Here is a 16111-nt window from a genome sequence, read left to right as displayed (position 1 = left end):
ATCTTTTCGATGGGTGTCATCTTTGCTTTTGATATTATAGATTTTTTGTTTTATGTACCCGTATTTCCTGCCGCCTTGTGATTCGCTACTCGCATCGCACTCCGTCGTGTCTGTTGCCTAATCTTAGGCACTTTTGCAAAGATCCTTGAAGGAATGAAAATGATCTACACTAGATCATATAATTTTGCAATCTAGATTTGGAATATTACTGAAAAGCGCTTTAATGTTTATACCTGATATATAATATAGTCTCCTTAATCAAAGAGACTATACATGTTCCAGACATTCTAGATATGATTGCAGTATTGCAGGTAACTTAGAATAATATGTTACTAATAGTTGACCCTTTCGGTACGCACGCATTCTACGTCACACCGTCCCCGCTGACCGAGCAGTCGTGGCAAGCGTACAGTCACCGCTCAGACAGAGCGAGCGTCGCACGTTGGGTGACTATAGTCACCGCTCAGGCCGAAAGGGTTAATTAGCTGGTGAAAAATGCAATTTTCAGGATCACCTTGCGAGTGGAGAATATACGTGAATTGGAATTGCAGAAACTCCCGCGGGATCGCAATTGCATCCCCCTGTCTGAAGATCCGTTACGAAAAGGCTGCAGCCATATGGTAGGAATGCGGTGCTCTCGCGGATCTATATATCGCAATCGGAGAGTGTAACTATAATATCTACATATTATATATATACATACACATGTGATACAAACTTTCCGAAGTATGTGACATTTGCTTTGCGACAGGGCCACGGCATCCCCGCTCCCTTCTCTTCCCTTCTCTCACTATCCATAAGTCGGTCTGCTCTTTCTGATATAACAGATCTTTCGAATGACGTCGCGTCCAATCGGATACCGAGCTCACCTTCGTGAAAGTATACGGTGGCCCTGCCGCCCGGGATCTATGGCCAGTCTCTGGCCAGTGGCCCCCAGCACACAAACCTTTAATCCTCGCGCGTTCTTCGTCCGCGATTTGCCTTCATACTGCTTTCACCGCGGTAATGCGATACGTATATGCGGAGAAAATACAATTCCATGCAATTTTAATTACCACCGCATCATTGTGCCCCTTCCCATTGTTCATGTATAGCTGATGAACCTGAGGAAGGGTGACAAAGTGTTATCAGTGCAAAACAAGAAGCTACCCAGTCAGATCCGGGATATCGGGATGTCCGACGTTCGAGTTTAACCACTCTGCTGGATCACTTGCAGATAACATCGCGGAGCGAAAGGTGCGTGCGAGAAATCATTTTCGTATTCCTCGATACGACTTAAGTCGAAAATCGTCTAAAGACTTCCGATGTAGAGAACTTCGCGACTCTGCAGATGAGGTTAATTAATGATAACATTTTTTTTAACCAAACGATGTCTTAGCAAGGAATTTTGAGCCGAAAAATATCGAATCTAAAAAGCCCAAACTGATATGTATAATGTTTCATAATTTATGTTTTCGAGAACACGTTATAGATCCGCAGATTTGCGGAGAATGTTAATATGTAGCTCACGTTACCTTGGGCTCACCGGATAGCGGTAGTTTTTAACGCTGACAGACGAATTGACTGTACAAATTTAAAATCTAAAGACATCTTGAGGCCTCGAAGTCTCAGCGGAAACAGTTTAGTTAAAATTAGGCTATTGGGCAACGAATTTTGGTCAACTTTTCACTTCGTCGCATGTTGTCTGGGTTGTTTACCTAATCAAGACAGCTGGAAATTCCACTCGACGGTTGTCTTCCCGCGTACGTCTAGGTATGGAATCATGCTCTGGTCTACTTTCTAACACACCAGGTGACTCCTTAAGGCAGCGAGCGGATCAAACAGCGGATGTAGCGTGCAGTGTTTGTTTGCCGTAGCTTATTATTATTTCTGCGCATAGGTATTAATACTTATTTATAACACACATTTGGTCAAACGGGAGCGGTTCGGTTCCGTTGTGACGCAGCTGCGGAATCCGTGTGATTCAGAAAATCACGATGAGGTTTATTGAGTGCGTGTAAAGAATTTCCAGTGATTTCATCCGCTGCAATGGACCGGAAACGACTCTCAGAAACTTACGCCAGTTGGCAGGTTACTACATCTCCCGATACCTATTTCTCGAAATCAGATGTACCGACCAATGATCATTGCGGGCATGTGTACATATCCATCACTCTTCTGCACCCCCGATTCAGTGCTCTTTCTCTATTTTACGATCTGCACCAGATAAATTCCGTGCAGGTTGAAATGATATTTATGATATACTTATCACATGTGTATTGAATTATTATTCGTATTTATAGCGGGCTGTGTAAGAAATGATCGATTGAAATCAAACTGTCCACCTTTCCTGATTCATAACCAGCTTGGACGCGCATAACTGTACAATTCCTATTCACCGGGGGACCAGGCGCGTGGGCGATGTATGTATGTAAGTACGTACGTGTCATACTGCGAGTGTGCCGGAGGTGAACGTGAAACGTGGGATTGTTTATTATTCACCTTGCAACTTTTCGTCGTTTTATTATTCAAGCACATATAACGCATGCTTTTTAAATCCTCACTCGTACAATACGGGCATTTCTGTACAATTTTTGAAAAATATACTGTAACATGCGAGGACATATGACTATAACTATAATTCGTGCTATCCGCCGCGCTCTGATTACGTAATAATAAACCGTTTGCAGCTACCAACGTCGTTCGATCACCTTCTTCACGCAATCGCCGACGATTTACTAGAAAGTCGGAGAAGACGTGCCAGGCTCAACCGGTGGGGAATGATTGATGACTATCCCGGCTTTTTCGATGCCGAAGAATTCCCAATGATTCAGTTACCGAAACAGATCTTCTGACTCCTGTTTTACTCCAACTAATTGTACGCGATCTAATTCACTAGTAAAGGGTCCAGGCGAAGCTGGCTGCCTACCAGTAGGCGGATGGTGGTTAATTTAGGGGTGAGAAGTGGCGTCGGTCGATCGGTCGTTGAATGACGGCATTATTCGATGCTAGTCTCTTATTCACTGCTTTACCTACAATTCATTCAAAAAAACCTTAGTAGATCGGTGGGCTTGAGAACTGCACGCATTCTCGAATGTATAGTATAACAAATAGCTACAGATACATGAGTGTGATAACTAATTCTCAGCCGTTTAGCAGCCGCAGAATCGATCCAGTGATCGAGTTTTGAGATGGTGAAAGTCAGTCTTTGTTATATCTACTGCAGAGCAAGTAGCCGTCGGGCGACCGCAAGCTCGAGCTAGGGTATAATACGTGCAGCCATCTACCCATTTCGCACGTATAGTCGTTGCGAGAAAAACGTGGCGGTTAAACAACGAGAGGGTCACTCGAAATTGTGCTGATCCTATCAAAATTGAATTGAATTGTAATGTGAAATGACCGGATTGCAGGGCGTTACGGTCGGCTCGTCCATTGCCAGCGCCTGAAGCAGAAAAAAGAAAACTGTCAACATGGCTAGTTTTATCAAACGACGCACACTTTGAAATTTCAATGTACTTAATTGTTTTTCTACACAATCAGCTTGTACCTACTCATTTAATTGACTCACGATGCCCGAACTGTCATAGCCTCCCATCATGACGTATCATATAGCTTTTATTTCCATGTCTCGGGTTACCGATTTCTTTTTATATACCTCCTTTGGCCTCCACCGCCTGGAGGTTCTTATAGCGTCCGGGTTATTTTCAAGTATATACAGCTCGTATAGGGAAAACCTGTAGCAGTAAAATACGAGGCGACAAAGGTGTTAAGCTGTACATAGATCCCACGTTAAACTTTCTGTTACCCCATCATACAAATTAGTCAAAAATATCATATCCTAAACATTTTGAGCGCTATTAATTCTTAGACAGTGAGAGGTAGTGGGGGGTATTTGAGGGAAAGTTTCTTCCGTCCTGCACATTATATACAGCACGGCTGATAATAGTTGGCGTTCTACTTATTTCTAGTGCTCGGTATAACACCGAGACGCTGTGGTTATACGTATTATACCTTCCCTTCGCCCGTTCGATGTGCGTGGACGTGATCGCCGATGGTATTATACATGATACTGCACTGTATACCTATATATGATGTACGAAAGTGGGAGTGTGGCCCAAGGCTGTAAGTTATAGATCGCTGAAATGCGGCAACGTAACTTTTCATATTATTCTTACATCGTCCTGTGCAATCGGTGCAGATAATATTGTTTCACTCTTTACTATACACGCATTTCATATAGGTATGTTACATAGGCACCTCCTTGCAACATTTTGCGCTGATATCTGCAACGTTGCGGAATACCTATTTTACTATTATTGCAGTCGCGCAGGTTTGGTCAGTTGAATTATTTTTCTCCGTAATTTCACTAATTCTACACGAACTCAAGCATTTCTCAAGTTTACCAAGCAAACCGCTGATCCATTACGAACCCGGGCTGTGTATGCTGGCTGACTCACAGTTTCACCCGCGGTGAAATTATTCTTAAAGCCTTATTGTTACATGCCATTCATACTTGCCTCTCAGCGAACGCGGTTAAAGAATTCGCAGCGCTGAGTCAATCTCCCGGATGCTCACATTAATAATGGTGCGAAAATTCCTCACGTATGACTTTTAATTGATTGTTGTATGGTTGTAGTATAATTTTTCGTCTCGTTGTAATCATCAAGGGCATGAAAATCTCTCGATCAAGTCTAAAGTAGACCGTGTTTAACAGGCAATAGGTCGTAAGCGTCGTTGAACGGCAGGAGATTTTAATGACGCAAACGGTTGCATAAGCGATGTCGCACGTGTAGCATATATCTTATTCCAATTGAGACGGCATAACTGATTGAGGTCTATTGCCGTATTTTCAATACTCGATATTAAAGCGAAATAAATGCTTGGTAAAATGCACGATATACGTTAATTATCACTACAAGTATTGACAAATCGTCAAATAACGAAGCGAAGCCCACAGCGATGGACTTCCGTGAAAACATTCGTACATATAGATATAGCGCATGTTCTATGTATGTACAGTATTGCAAGACGTAAAGGAGACAGGCGTCAAAGCGCGGAGGACAAAGGCGTCAGGGCAAGGACTTCGTATCGTGCACATCGTGGGTGTAAAAAAAAAAAAAAAAAAAAAAACAACAACAAACAACCAAGAAGACAACGGTGTATATATGTATAAATTTTTACACCGGTAAACCAGCTAGAACCTGTTTGTGCGGTTCGCGCGGTCTTCGTCCTGGTATTATGTCTATAGTGATACTCAGCGAAAGTGCACTGCAGCAGCTTGCAGGAGGAAGGAATACGTATAACTGCACAGATTTCTTGGTTACAGCCGGTCGCGCATTATCGGCTATTCGGTTATAAATAGACACTGCGGAGGCAAAGCCGTCGCGTTGAATTCATGCAGGCTGAGGGTGTCGCCGCATGCAGAGGAGCACCGAGAAATCCTCCTCCTGTGGATCTTCAAGGTCGGGCTGTCGCGTGAGTCACGAACTCCGCCGCAAGCAACGCTGATCCAGGTTCCCTGGCTCCAAAATGTCATTCCTCAGCGAAAAATTGACTCACGCAGCCCAGGGTCCAGGGCGGGTCTGGCAACCGGCAAGGCTACGCCCGACGTCCTTGCCGCTCGCGTTATCCGGCTGCGTGTCGCTCCTTTCACTTTCCACGTGGCGGACCCGAACTCACTGCTATCGACTTCGTGAAAGAGACGGCCTTTTGGCTCGATCACGCTGCCGACCGAGACGGCGAGATTCCTCCACGAATATTTATACGTCAACTAGAAACAAGTTCTGGGCACGCGAAATGCCCGGATCTTTGTCCTGCCCTTCGACGATGCGATATACATGCTGCAGCTGTATGGTGGACAATGTTATTCAACTGAGACTTTTTTTTACCGGTCTTTGTCTCCCAGTGCCGGCGATCTCGCGCGCGTTTTAAACAGAGGTCAGAAATCACTTTGTGGATCGGATCAGTCGCGGGGTGCACACGCAAGAATCTTAATAAATTGCTTAGGGTTAGCAATATTTTGCTCGTCATTTGCGATAATATATCCGGATGTCTTGACGGCGACATGCAAATGACAGGTATTGAACTTTTGTCTCCGGTTTGAAATGCGCTTGGCACAAAAAGTCGAAAGATCGCTGATCTGAATTATGATGACGATTGTCTTTCTCTAGCTTTTCAGTGAAACTGCTTCACCATGATGAAGAACCAGAATGGCGGTGTTCCGGAGGCGGGAAATGTCGGCCCGGACGAATTTTCAGATGACGAGAGCAGCCCGTTGACTGGACAGGAATACGCTGGAAGGTGATGATTGACTTGTAGATTGATCAGTAATGCAGTCTAGGGACTGATAAATAAGCGCAGTAAATTATGGAAGGCGCAAAGCGTCATAACTTGTCGATGTACCTGTATACTAATTTTTGTACCCCCTTCAGCCAAAGAACGGCAGTGCCGGAGACGAAAGGATGGGATGTGTTTCGGAATCCTCCGATAAAAATAGACTCTGGTTCGATGGCGAACCAGAAGTGCCTGGATGTAACGCTGCAAATCACTAAGGTCCTGGCGTACCTAATTGTCTTCGTCATCGTGCTCGGAAGCGGCGTCATCGCCAAGGGGACAATCCTCCTCATGACTTCCCAGCTCAGGGCTAACAGGACTATTTTTTACTGCAATCGGATGCTCGGTAAGTCAGTCAGATCGCTTATTTTATCCCCTGTTTGCTTATTGAAATATTATCCGAAAATTTTGTGAGCCATTTTTCCGACAAATTTTATAAGCTTATGCTTGGTATTTATTTCGAAGTATAAAACAAATTGACAAAGACCTTGTGCGTTTTCTTCAGGCAGGGACAAAACGTTCGTAGTTACGTTGCCGGAGGAAGAGAGAATAGCCTGGGTATGGTGCATAATAATCGCTTTCGCGGTACCTGAGATCGGCACGCTACTAAGGAGCATAAGAATCTGCTTCTTCAAGTCGTGGAAGAAGCCAACAGTCGGTCAGTTCATGCTCGTCTTCGTTATGGAAACGTTCCACGTCGTCGGTCTCGCGCTGATGTTCATGAGCGTTTTACCCGACCTCGACGTCGTCCAGGGTGCCATGCTGACTAACTGCGTTTGCTTCGTTCCCGGGCTCCTTGGTATATTTGAATTCAGAATATCATCTCTTTTATAAAATATTACAAACTGCCGAAAATTCTTACTACGTGACATCATCGCAGGGCTGCTTTCTCGGAACAAAAAACGTGATGAATCCAGGCGATTCGTCCTCGTTCTCGTCGACCTCGCTGCCCTTGCCGCTCAGGCGACAGCATTCGTTGTCTGGCCGCTTATTGATAGCTCGAAGCCTGGCTTGTGGCTAATCCCAGTCGCCTTGATCCTCGTATCCTGCAGTTGGTGGGAAAACTACGTCTCTGTTCAGAGTCATTTAGGTAAGAGTGGATGTGATAAGCAGGACCCAACAATCGGAAAAGAATAGAAACGGATTGAGAATTTCAGTACGATCTATTCCGATTTCTTGATCCAAACGGATGTTTCGTATTCTTTGAAAAAAATTAATTCGGATAGAAAGAATTGAATCGGATTGATAATTGCCATCCCTTATTCTGAATAAATAATTGAAACGAACAAGCTATTAGAGGTGGCATTCTCGCGAATATGACGGGATAGGAAAGAACAGATAAAATCAAATAGAAACGAATAAACAGATTAAAACGAACAGTGTCTCATTGGAATAACTCATGCTTAATTCGGAAACTTGAAGAAATGGGATTCATAATTCTGCTAATCGTTCCGTTTCGATTCTTTTCCGATTGTTGGGGACCCAGCTCATAGCTATAGTGCCAATATCCAGTAAACGCTGTATAATTTTCGCACAGGTATAATAAAAACTCTGGGAAGAGTCAAGGAGGAGATGAGACTGACGAGGTACTTCACTTACATATTCGTCTCTGTGTGGAAGATTATCGCTTTCTTCGTAAGCTCGGTCGTAATACTGCACAATAAAGGCTACACCGTGGGCCACCTGTTCACGATGTTCGGCAGCGCGTTCGGCGACCACAAAATAACCGTGACCGAGGTTTCGACGACCGCAGCCGGCGCAACACCCGATCTTTTGGAAATCCTGCCGAACGGAGAGACGGAGACGATAACCGCGGACTTCAGCACGCCTATATATGTCCTGCTGATCCAAGTATTCGGGTCGTACTTCGCCTACGTTTTCGGTAAGTCGTCGCCGTGGAATTAGGCACGATAAACTCTTGCCGATAACGCTGTCGATTTTCCAGGCAAGTTCGCCTGCAAGATCCTGATCCAGGGATTCAGCTACGCGTTTCCAGTGAATCTCACGATTCCCGTGACAATCTCGCTGCTCATCGCTGCCTGCGGCCTCAGGAACGGGGATCCCTGCTTCTTCCACGATACGATTCCCGACTATCTGTTCTACGAATCTCCGCCGCTGTCTTTCCTCGGTGACTTCATCTCCAAGCAGTACGCCTGGGTTTGGCTGCTTGGGCTCCTTTCCCAGACCTGGTTCACTCTTCACATATGGACGCCGAAGTGCGAGCGTCTTGCTTCGACAGAGAAGCTCTTCGTGGCGCCGATGTACAACGCGCTGCTGATCGACCAGTCGATGGGATTGAACAGGAAGCGAGATGATCAGCCCGAAGTCACTGTGGAGGTCAGCAGTAATTTATTAATCATTCCTAGTCGTATTCAAGTCGCCGTCTCGCTTAAAAATGTACGATTATTCGATAATTGCGTGCAGGACTTGGCTGAGATTGAAAAGGAGAAGGGCGATGGGGACTACGAAACGATATACGAACAAACCGATGGGTCCGCGACTCCGCCGTCGACCGTAAAGAACAGCGATCTTGTTACGAGGATCTTTGCTTGCGCGACAATGTGGCACGAGAATAAAGAGGAGATGATTGAGTTCTTGAAGAGCATCCTCAGACTCGATGAGGACCAGTGTGCGCGCAGGGTCGCCCAAAAGTATCTGAAAGTCGTCGACCCCGACTACTACGAGTTCGAGAGTAAGTACAAGACTTAATATAAATTACTTTATACAACTCACACATCCGTCGCAGGTGATTAGATATGCTCGACTAACAGTTTTTCCATTGATTTAATACTGACTCATGCCTCTTCAGCCCACATATTCTTCGACGACGCCTTCGAAATATCAGATCACGATGACAACGAGTCTCAGGTGAACCGTTTCGTCAAACTTCTCGTCGACACGCTGGACGAGGCGGCTTCCGACATTCATCAGACTCGTATGCACGTCAGAGCGCCGAAAAAATTCCCAACTCCTTACGGTGGTCGTCTCGTGTGGACACTGCCTGGAAAGACCAAGATGATTGCTCACCTCAAGGACAAGAGCAAGATCCGTCACAGAAAACGTTGGAGCCAGGTAACAGTTGTCCTCATTACGGTAGAAACAGTTTTCCAACTCTCTGTCTCCGCTTCGTTATATATTCAATTTAATTACGGTGGTGTTTCGTTATTGCAGGTGATGTACATGTACTATCTCCTCGGTCACCGACTAATGGAGCTGCCGATTAGCGTGGACCGGAAGGAAGTAATAGCCGAAAACACGTTCCTCCTCACCCTGGATGGTGATATCGACTTCCAGCCGGCCGCCGTCAAGCTTCTAATCGATTTGATGAAAAAAAACAAGAATCTCGGCGCTGCTTGCGGGCGTATTCATCCCGTTGGTTCCGGTAAGCTTGGATTGTGACGAATTAGCTGTCGTCGTCTCACACGATCTCTAAATGCGAGCAATTCTCAACCTTGTTTACAGGCCCCATGGTGTGGTACCAGATGTTTGAGTACGCTATTGGACATTGGCTTCAAAAGGCGACGGAGCACATGATCGGCTGCGTACTTTGTAGCCCAGGGTGTTTCTCGCTTTTCAGAGGCAAAGCGCTCATGGATGACAACGTCATGAAAAAATACACCACCAGGTCGGACGAAGCCAGGCACTATGTCCAATATGATCAGGGAGAGGATCGGTGGCTTTGCACTCTGTTGCTGCAGCGAGGCTACAGAGTCAGTGAACATCTACCCTAATAGTTTATCGAGCTCTGCCACCAGAATGTAGAATTAAAGCGACGGATACTTGCAGGTCGAGTACTCGGCTGCCAGCGACGCCTACACTCACGCCCCTGAGGGTTTTAACGAGTTCTACAATCAACGACGTCGATGGGTGCCTTCAACAATGGCGAACATCATGGATTTGCTGATGGACTACAAGCGAACGATCAAAGTAAACGACAACATATCTCTGCCGTACATATCTTACCAGATCCTCCTGATGGGTGAGTCTTAGTTATATTAACTTTGCCTCATACTTTACGCTTTGTTTCATTCGAACGTCTGAGCGCTGACGTTCCGTTCTATTAACAGGAGGTACGATCCTCGGACCCGGTACCATATTCCTTATGTTGGTGGGAGCCTTCGTCGCTGCCTTTCAGATCGACAACTGGACCAGCTTTTACTACAATATCATTCCAATTTTGCTCTTCATGGTCATCTGTTTCACTTGTAAATCTAACGTACAAGTGAGTAATTCTCGAAAGGTTTTTACGGTTCACCAACGAACGCGAATTTCTGTAAACTACGTCCGTTGGCCTTTTCAGCTTCTCTGTGCCCAGATGCTATCGACGGGTTACGCGATGATCATGATGGCCGTAATAGTTGGTACCGCTCTCCAGCTGGGCGAGGACGGAGTCGGCTCACCCTCCGCGATATTCTTGATAGCAATGTCAAGCTCGTTCTTTATAGCCGCCTGCCTTCATCCTCAAGAGTTCTGGTGCATCGTACCGGGGATAATATACCTCCTGTCGATACCCTCGATGTACCTGCTTCTGATCCTCTACTCTATCATCAACCTGAATGTCGTTTCTTGGGGAACGAGAGAAGTCCAGGTTAAGAAGACAAAAAAGGTTTGTGCCGCTCGCTATCTGCATCGCGGAAATGTGTTTTCTAAAGGATTGAACTTACGCGGTGAAATTCGTTTTTCATTAATCAGGAGATGGATCAAGAGAAAAAGGAAGCTGAAGAAGCGAAAAGCAAGGCGAAGCAGAAGTCGCTACTCGGTTTCCTCCAGAACGGCGGCGGCAGCAACAACGACGATCAAGGATCGATAGAAATCTCATTGGCTGGGTTATTCAGGTGCATGCTGTGCACCCACGGCCAACCCTCGGACGAGAAGCAGCAGCTGGTCGCCATCGCAGAGTCCTTGGAACAGCTGGGGAAACGCTTGGAAACTATAGAGAAGTAATTAAAGTTCGTTCATCATCTCACCAATCAAAGGTTGCAGCCTTAGATGTAGAACTAAACCAGCCGATCCTCGATCCGTCAGGGCCGTCGATCCTCAGGGTCACGTTTCGGGCAGAAGACGTGCGTCCTCCGTCGGATCGCGGTTTGTCGATCCAATGAACCCGATCGAAGAGAACCCGGTTGACGAGGGCGAGAGGGACAGTGACACGGAGACAACGGTCAGCCAGAACACGGAGGGGAATCGCGAGCGCACTTTTCTTGCGAGTCCTTACTGGCTCGAGGACGAGGGACTGAAGAAAGGCGAGGTCGATTTTCTCTCGCCCCAAGAGGAGCAGTTCTGGAAAGACCTGCTCGAGAAATATCTCTTTCCAATCGACGAAGACAAAGCGGAGAAGGTATAAGAGACGACGTAAACAGGTTTTGCAATTCCTCGCTGGCGTCGGGGAATGTTTTTCAATATCTGATGCTGCTTGAACACCAGCTCCCATTATATTATTCATTCATAAGCTTTCGTTTTACCAAATATCAAGGTCTTGCCGTGTATAAATTGTAATGATTTCTTTGATGATTGTGACACGTCAGGCACGCATAGCTAGCGACTTAAAGGACCTCCGCGACCAGAGTGTCTTCGCGTTCTTTATGATGAACGCCCTTTTCGTGCTGATCGTATTCTTGATGCAACTGAACAAAGACGAGCTCCACATTAAATGGCCCTTTGGCATCAAGACCAATATTTCCTACGACGAGAGCTCTCAGGAGGTAAAGACCGCTCTGCGGGACCCAAAGACTCGCGTTCGTGACGCTGCACCAATGTTTAATTGTACAAAATCGAATTTTTATCCGTGACCGACGATTGAACGGTAAAGCTGATGCGAACAAAGTTGGGCCCTCGCGGAGTTTTTATTCATTACTATCTTAACGACTTGTCTTTTTTATATCCACAGGCAAGGATCGCCGCAGACTTGATTGAACTACGGAACAAAAGCGTGTTCGCATTTTTTATGTTCAATGCGCTCTTCATTCTGATCGTATTTTTACTACAATTGAACAAAGACCAGCTGCACATTGTATGGCCTCTAGGGGTCAAGACAAACATCACCTACATAGTGGAAACCTCAGAGGTACCGGTACTCCGGGTGCCTCTCAGCCCGGGACTAACTTCCGGTGTATAACTCCGTTCTCGGGTCGTCTTAACGATTATATTCATTCTGGTTACATTGGTGTTTGTTTGTTTCTTCAATTTTTTTTTTATTGGTAAATACAGCACCTACACAGGTATATCCGAGAACGAGTTACACAAGCATGGCTGCTATGTGGTGTTGATTGCACTTGCTGATGCATATTACATACATGTGTGTGTCCTACATCCATACTTACCGTCAACCCCACCAATTATCGGCAGGTTATTTACAACTCGGGATTTCGAATTTTCGATAATTTGCATCACTTACGCGAAAAACAATTCGGCAGATTTATTTTGGACAGTAGAGGTCTAAATTTTGCCAGTCCACCAGATCTAAAATTGATGCGAATTGTAGACGAATCAAAATCTTGACCCCCGAATCTTCTGGAATGAAAATTGGTGGAGTTATCGTTATACATAGGTATATATTAATCAAGTCTGCCTGTCAATAACATCACGATATACCTTTATTTTTCTCTGAGTACAGTTCACTTGGTTAATAATTAATCAACGAACACTTTCTCACTTAATTAATTCTCGTTATTATCACAGCACAAAACGGACGTTATTTAAAAATTTACACCGATTACCGAATAAAAAACCTTTTCAGGATTATTATATACCCATAACATCGGCGTGCGCACTGTGATCTAAAAACTAATCCTGCACCTGGGGTCCCGACAACAAGGATCTGTTGTGGCTAACTCAATCCACGTTTTTTGCATGTACGATACTGCATAATATGCCTATATTTTACAGGATATATTGCGATAACACCGTTTTCTGACTTACACACAAAGAAATGAACTCGGAAATTTTGGTTTCACATCTCCGGCTCTATTCTGAAAATAATAACAGGCTTCAATCCCACGTTTCTCATAGCCACCGTATCTGATCGAAAACCAGAATTTCTGCGTGTATTCCATTTCTGCAAAATAAATTTCTCAGTGTACCTACATGCACCTTTGGCTCTGGGTTTTATGTACAGACGTCTTCGTCATCGGATTACCAAGAACTGATGCGAACTGTTTACCACTTTATAGGTACACATCACCAAGGAGTACCTACAGCTCGAGCCGATCGGTCTCGTCTTCGTCTTCTTTTTTGCCTTGATTCTGGTCATCCAGTTCACTGCCATGCTGTTCCATCGCTTCGGGACCTTCGCGCATATTCTCGCTAGCACGACACTGGACTTGTTATACTGTTCCAAAAAGGTGAGTCGCGAAGAAGTGGTCGAGAGTGGAGATGAGCGAGTACTTATTACCACAATTTACGAACAGACTAAGGACCTCTCCGAGGAAGCGTTACTGAGCAAACACGCGGTCGAAATAGTTCGGGATCTCCAAAGGTTGGACGGCATGGAGGGTGACTATGACGAGAGTACCGGCAGTGGACCGGGGAGGAGAAAAACGATTCGTAATCTGGAGAAGAGTCGGCGAAAGACGCAGGCGATAAATACTCTGGACGTCGCATTCAGGCAGCGGTTCTTTAGCATGGCTGAGGGCGCCGGTGGGTTCAATTTTGCGTTCGCTAAATGCGGCGTCGTTCGAAATATTCGTTAATGTGGAAAATTGCACGATTCGTTTCACAGGATTGCCACGGAACATGTCGACGAGGAGGTCGACCAAAGCATTCAAGGCGTTCGAGGGGCGTCGGAACAGCATTATGGCTGAGAGAAAGAAGTCCCAAATGCAGACGCTTGGCGCTAATAACATTTACGGGGCGGCCGGAAATCCGCTCGGAATTCAGCCGAGGCCCGCAAGGAGCAGTCAAATTTCCGTCAAGGAAGTGTTCGAGACGCATCCGGGCGTCATCAACCACGCCTACGAGTCTGAGGAAAGTCCAAGGAACAGTCTGAGAATGCAGCCGAGGATCACTTGGAGGGATCCCAACTCAAAGGTGTAGAGATCATATGGGAAAAACGATTTTAGGGGAAAAAAATACTTGTAGTGCAATATTATTATAATTTTCTTGTTTTTCTAACGTTGCGTGTATGCAAATTATTTGATAGAGAAGCGGCTGACCATGAAATGAAAATAATACGCTTAACAATCTTACCGTATTTATATGAAGCGAGATGTTGTACACGGTACAAACGTTTTCAAATGACTCGATACTACATGTTTGGGAGAATTTTTCTTCAATCACACCTTGCCGACCAAACTATGGTCAATTATACGTCTCATGCGCACATGCAGGTACGACTACCATGAACGAATGTAGACTAATTAATTACGACAATACTGCAGGCCATTGCAGCCTATTGAGATACCGAATATCGTTAGCTTCTTCATTATACAAGTCCTGCGTAACTATGAGTGTATATTTTATGTCGATGAGAGGGAATAGGTGTATTTTTGTATGTGATATTTTAGAGATTTGATATATCAGTTATCCGATAGTCAATATAGTATATTATACGATTTCATAGACGTTTAGGCGAAGTGATGAACAATATTCGCCTGAGTTTGGCGACCCTGTTGGGAATAAATCGTCACACTGCTTGAAAACCTGCATATTCTCATAGAATTATTAAACTCATCTTAGTAAATAAGCATAGAAGATATACTTATGTATACGTACTATTATAACAACGATATTGTTATGATGAGCATTATTGTTACTATTGTTATTAATTATTATTACTATTATCATTATTATTATTGATATTTGCCATCTCATTATGTACATTTATGATGTGTAATAAATAAGTCTAGTAAAGTAGAAAAAAAGTTAAAATTACATCGATTAGTTTGAAAATACGCCTCAAGCAAATTACTTTCGAGATTCCATGATGAATATTTTAATAATTAAGGATACTCGTGTGGCTTAAAATTCTGTAAATAAGCTGGATCGATGGAAACTTCAAGTAAAGAAGCGAGTTGCGTCATAACTAAGTAAAAATATATAAATTAGTCATAATTATTAGACTCCTTCAAATTGATTTGATGAACTGCAGAACTCTCGATAAGGTTGGATGCATAGCTAGTAGATAACGAAGCCCAATTTTATGTTTACGTAATCGGTTAAACTTGGTTGAACAATCTATAGCACCTACGAACAAACTGGATGCTGCGTAGAAATAATCATAAAATAACCATGATCTTGGTCTAAAACATTTTTCTACATGTTGAAGTTGTCAATATCTACAACAGGTAGTAAAATTTCCAAAAAACTCTGGAGCAAAAACCTTGTGCCAAGTATATCAAAGTAGAAGCTAACAACAAAAATTTACTTTGCCGCTGAAAAACTGCCAAAATGATAATGCACCTTCAAATATGTACCGGCAACAATACCCTTACCTAAAAAAAGAATTGAAATAAAAATCCTTACTGCCAAGTACATAACTTCTCCGAAAAGTCAATCAATAAAAAATGTAGAATTGAGGATGAAATGAAAAGTTTGGAGTTGTACTCGTGGTCTTGTTGCTGGTACTTATTTGAACGTGTGTTGTCATTTTGGTGGGTCGATACTGCAAATTAAATTTTTGTCGGTGATTTCCACTTTAATGTACTTGGCACAAGGCTCATTTACTGTAGGTTCTTTTTAGGGTTAATACGATATACGTATAAATAAAAACTCCGTTCCATTATTAGGTAGTCGATAATGTAGGTGGGATTTTTATTGCCGATGGTTTCGCATTTGCCGATTCACTCTACTGGCAAGTGCTGTA

General features: G+C 44.2%; 1 protein-coding gene across 2 annotated transcripts; it reads left to right on the top strand.

Moving 5' to 3' along the window:
- Positions 1-868: 868 nt before the first annotated feature.
- Positions 869-15516, top strand: LOC107224127 (chitin synthase chs-2). Of its 2 annotated transcripts, none has more exons than XM_015664063.2 (20): positions 869-1236; positions 6150-6279; positions 6411-6658; positions 6818-7111; positions 7193-7402; positions 7850-8194; positions 8258-8649; positions 8737-9004; positions 9122-9384; positions 9484-9694; positions 9775-10022; positions 10099-10291; positions 10380-10534; positions 10613-10918; positions 11005-11252; positions 11338-11650; positions 12200-12376; positions 13482-13652; positions 13719-13947; positions 14030-15516. In XM_015664063.2, exons 2-20 carry the CDS (start codon positions 6173-6175, stop codon positions 14341-14343), a joined length of 4692 nt encoding a protein of 1563 aa, XP_015519549.2. In that variant the 5' UTR covers positions 869-1236; positions 6150-6172; the 3' UTR covers positions 14344-15516. The 2 variants fall into 2 exon arrangements, with proteins under 2 accessions (XP_015519549.2, XP_015519547.2); XM_015664061.2 differs by lacking the exon at positions 12200-12376 and adding an exon at positions 11838-12014 and having other exon boundaries at positions 871-1236; positions 14030-15509.
- Positions 15517-16111: the final 595 nt, after the last annotated feature.

The sequence above is a fragment of the Neodiprion lecontei genome, chromosome 5 (assembly GCF_021901455.1).
Source record: "Neodiprion lecontei isolate iyNeoLeco1 chromosome 5, iyNeoLeco1.1, whole genome shotgun sequence".
In the NCBI taxonomy this organism is placed as follows: domain Eukaryota; kingdom Metazoa; phylum Arthropoda; class Insecta; order Hymenoptera; family Diprionidae; genus Neodiprion; species Neodiprion lecontei.
Note: the sequence above shows the minus strand (reverse complement) of the source record. Positions and strands in the feature narration are given on the sequence as shown.

Bases quoted from the DNA above. Each gene is read 5' to 3' on its own strand.
- LOC107224127 (XM_015664063.2), top strand. From the start codon at position 6,173: ATGATGAAGAACCAGAATGGCGGTGTTCCGGAGGCGGGAAATGTCGGC. The intron at 7,112-7,192 runs GTATATTTGAAT...ACATCATCGCAG, and splicing joins CTTCGTTCCCGGGCTCCTTG to GGCTGCTTTCTCGGAACAAA. The intron at 10,292-10,379 runs GTGAGTCTTAGT...TTCTATTAACAG, and splicing joins TTACCAGATCCTCCTGATGG to GAGGTACGATCCTCGGACCC.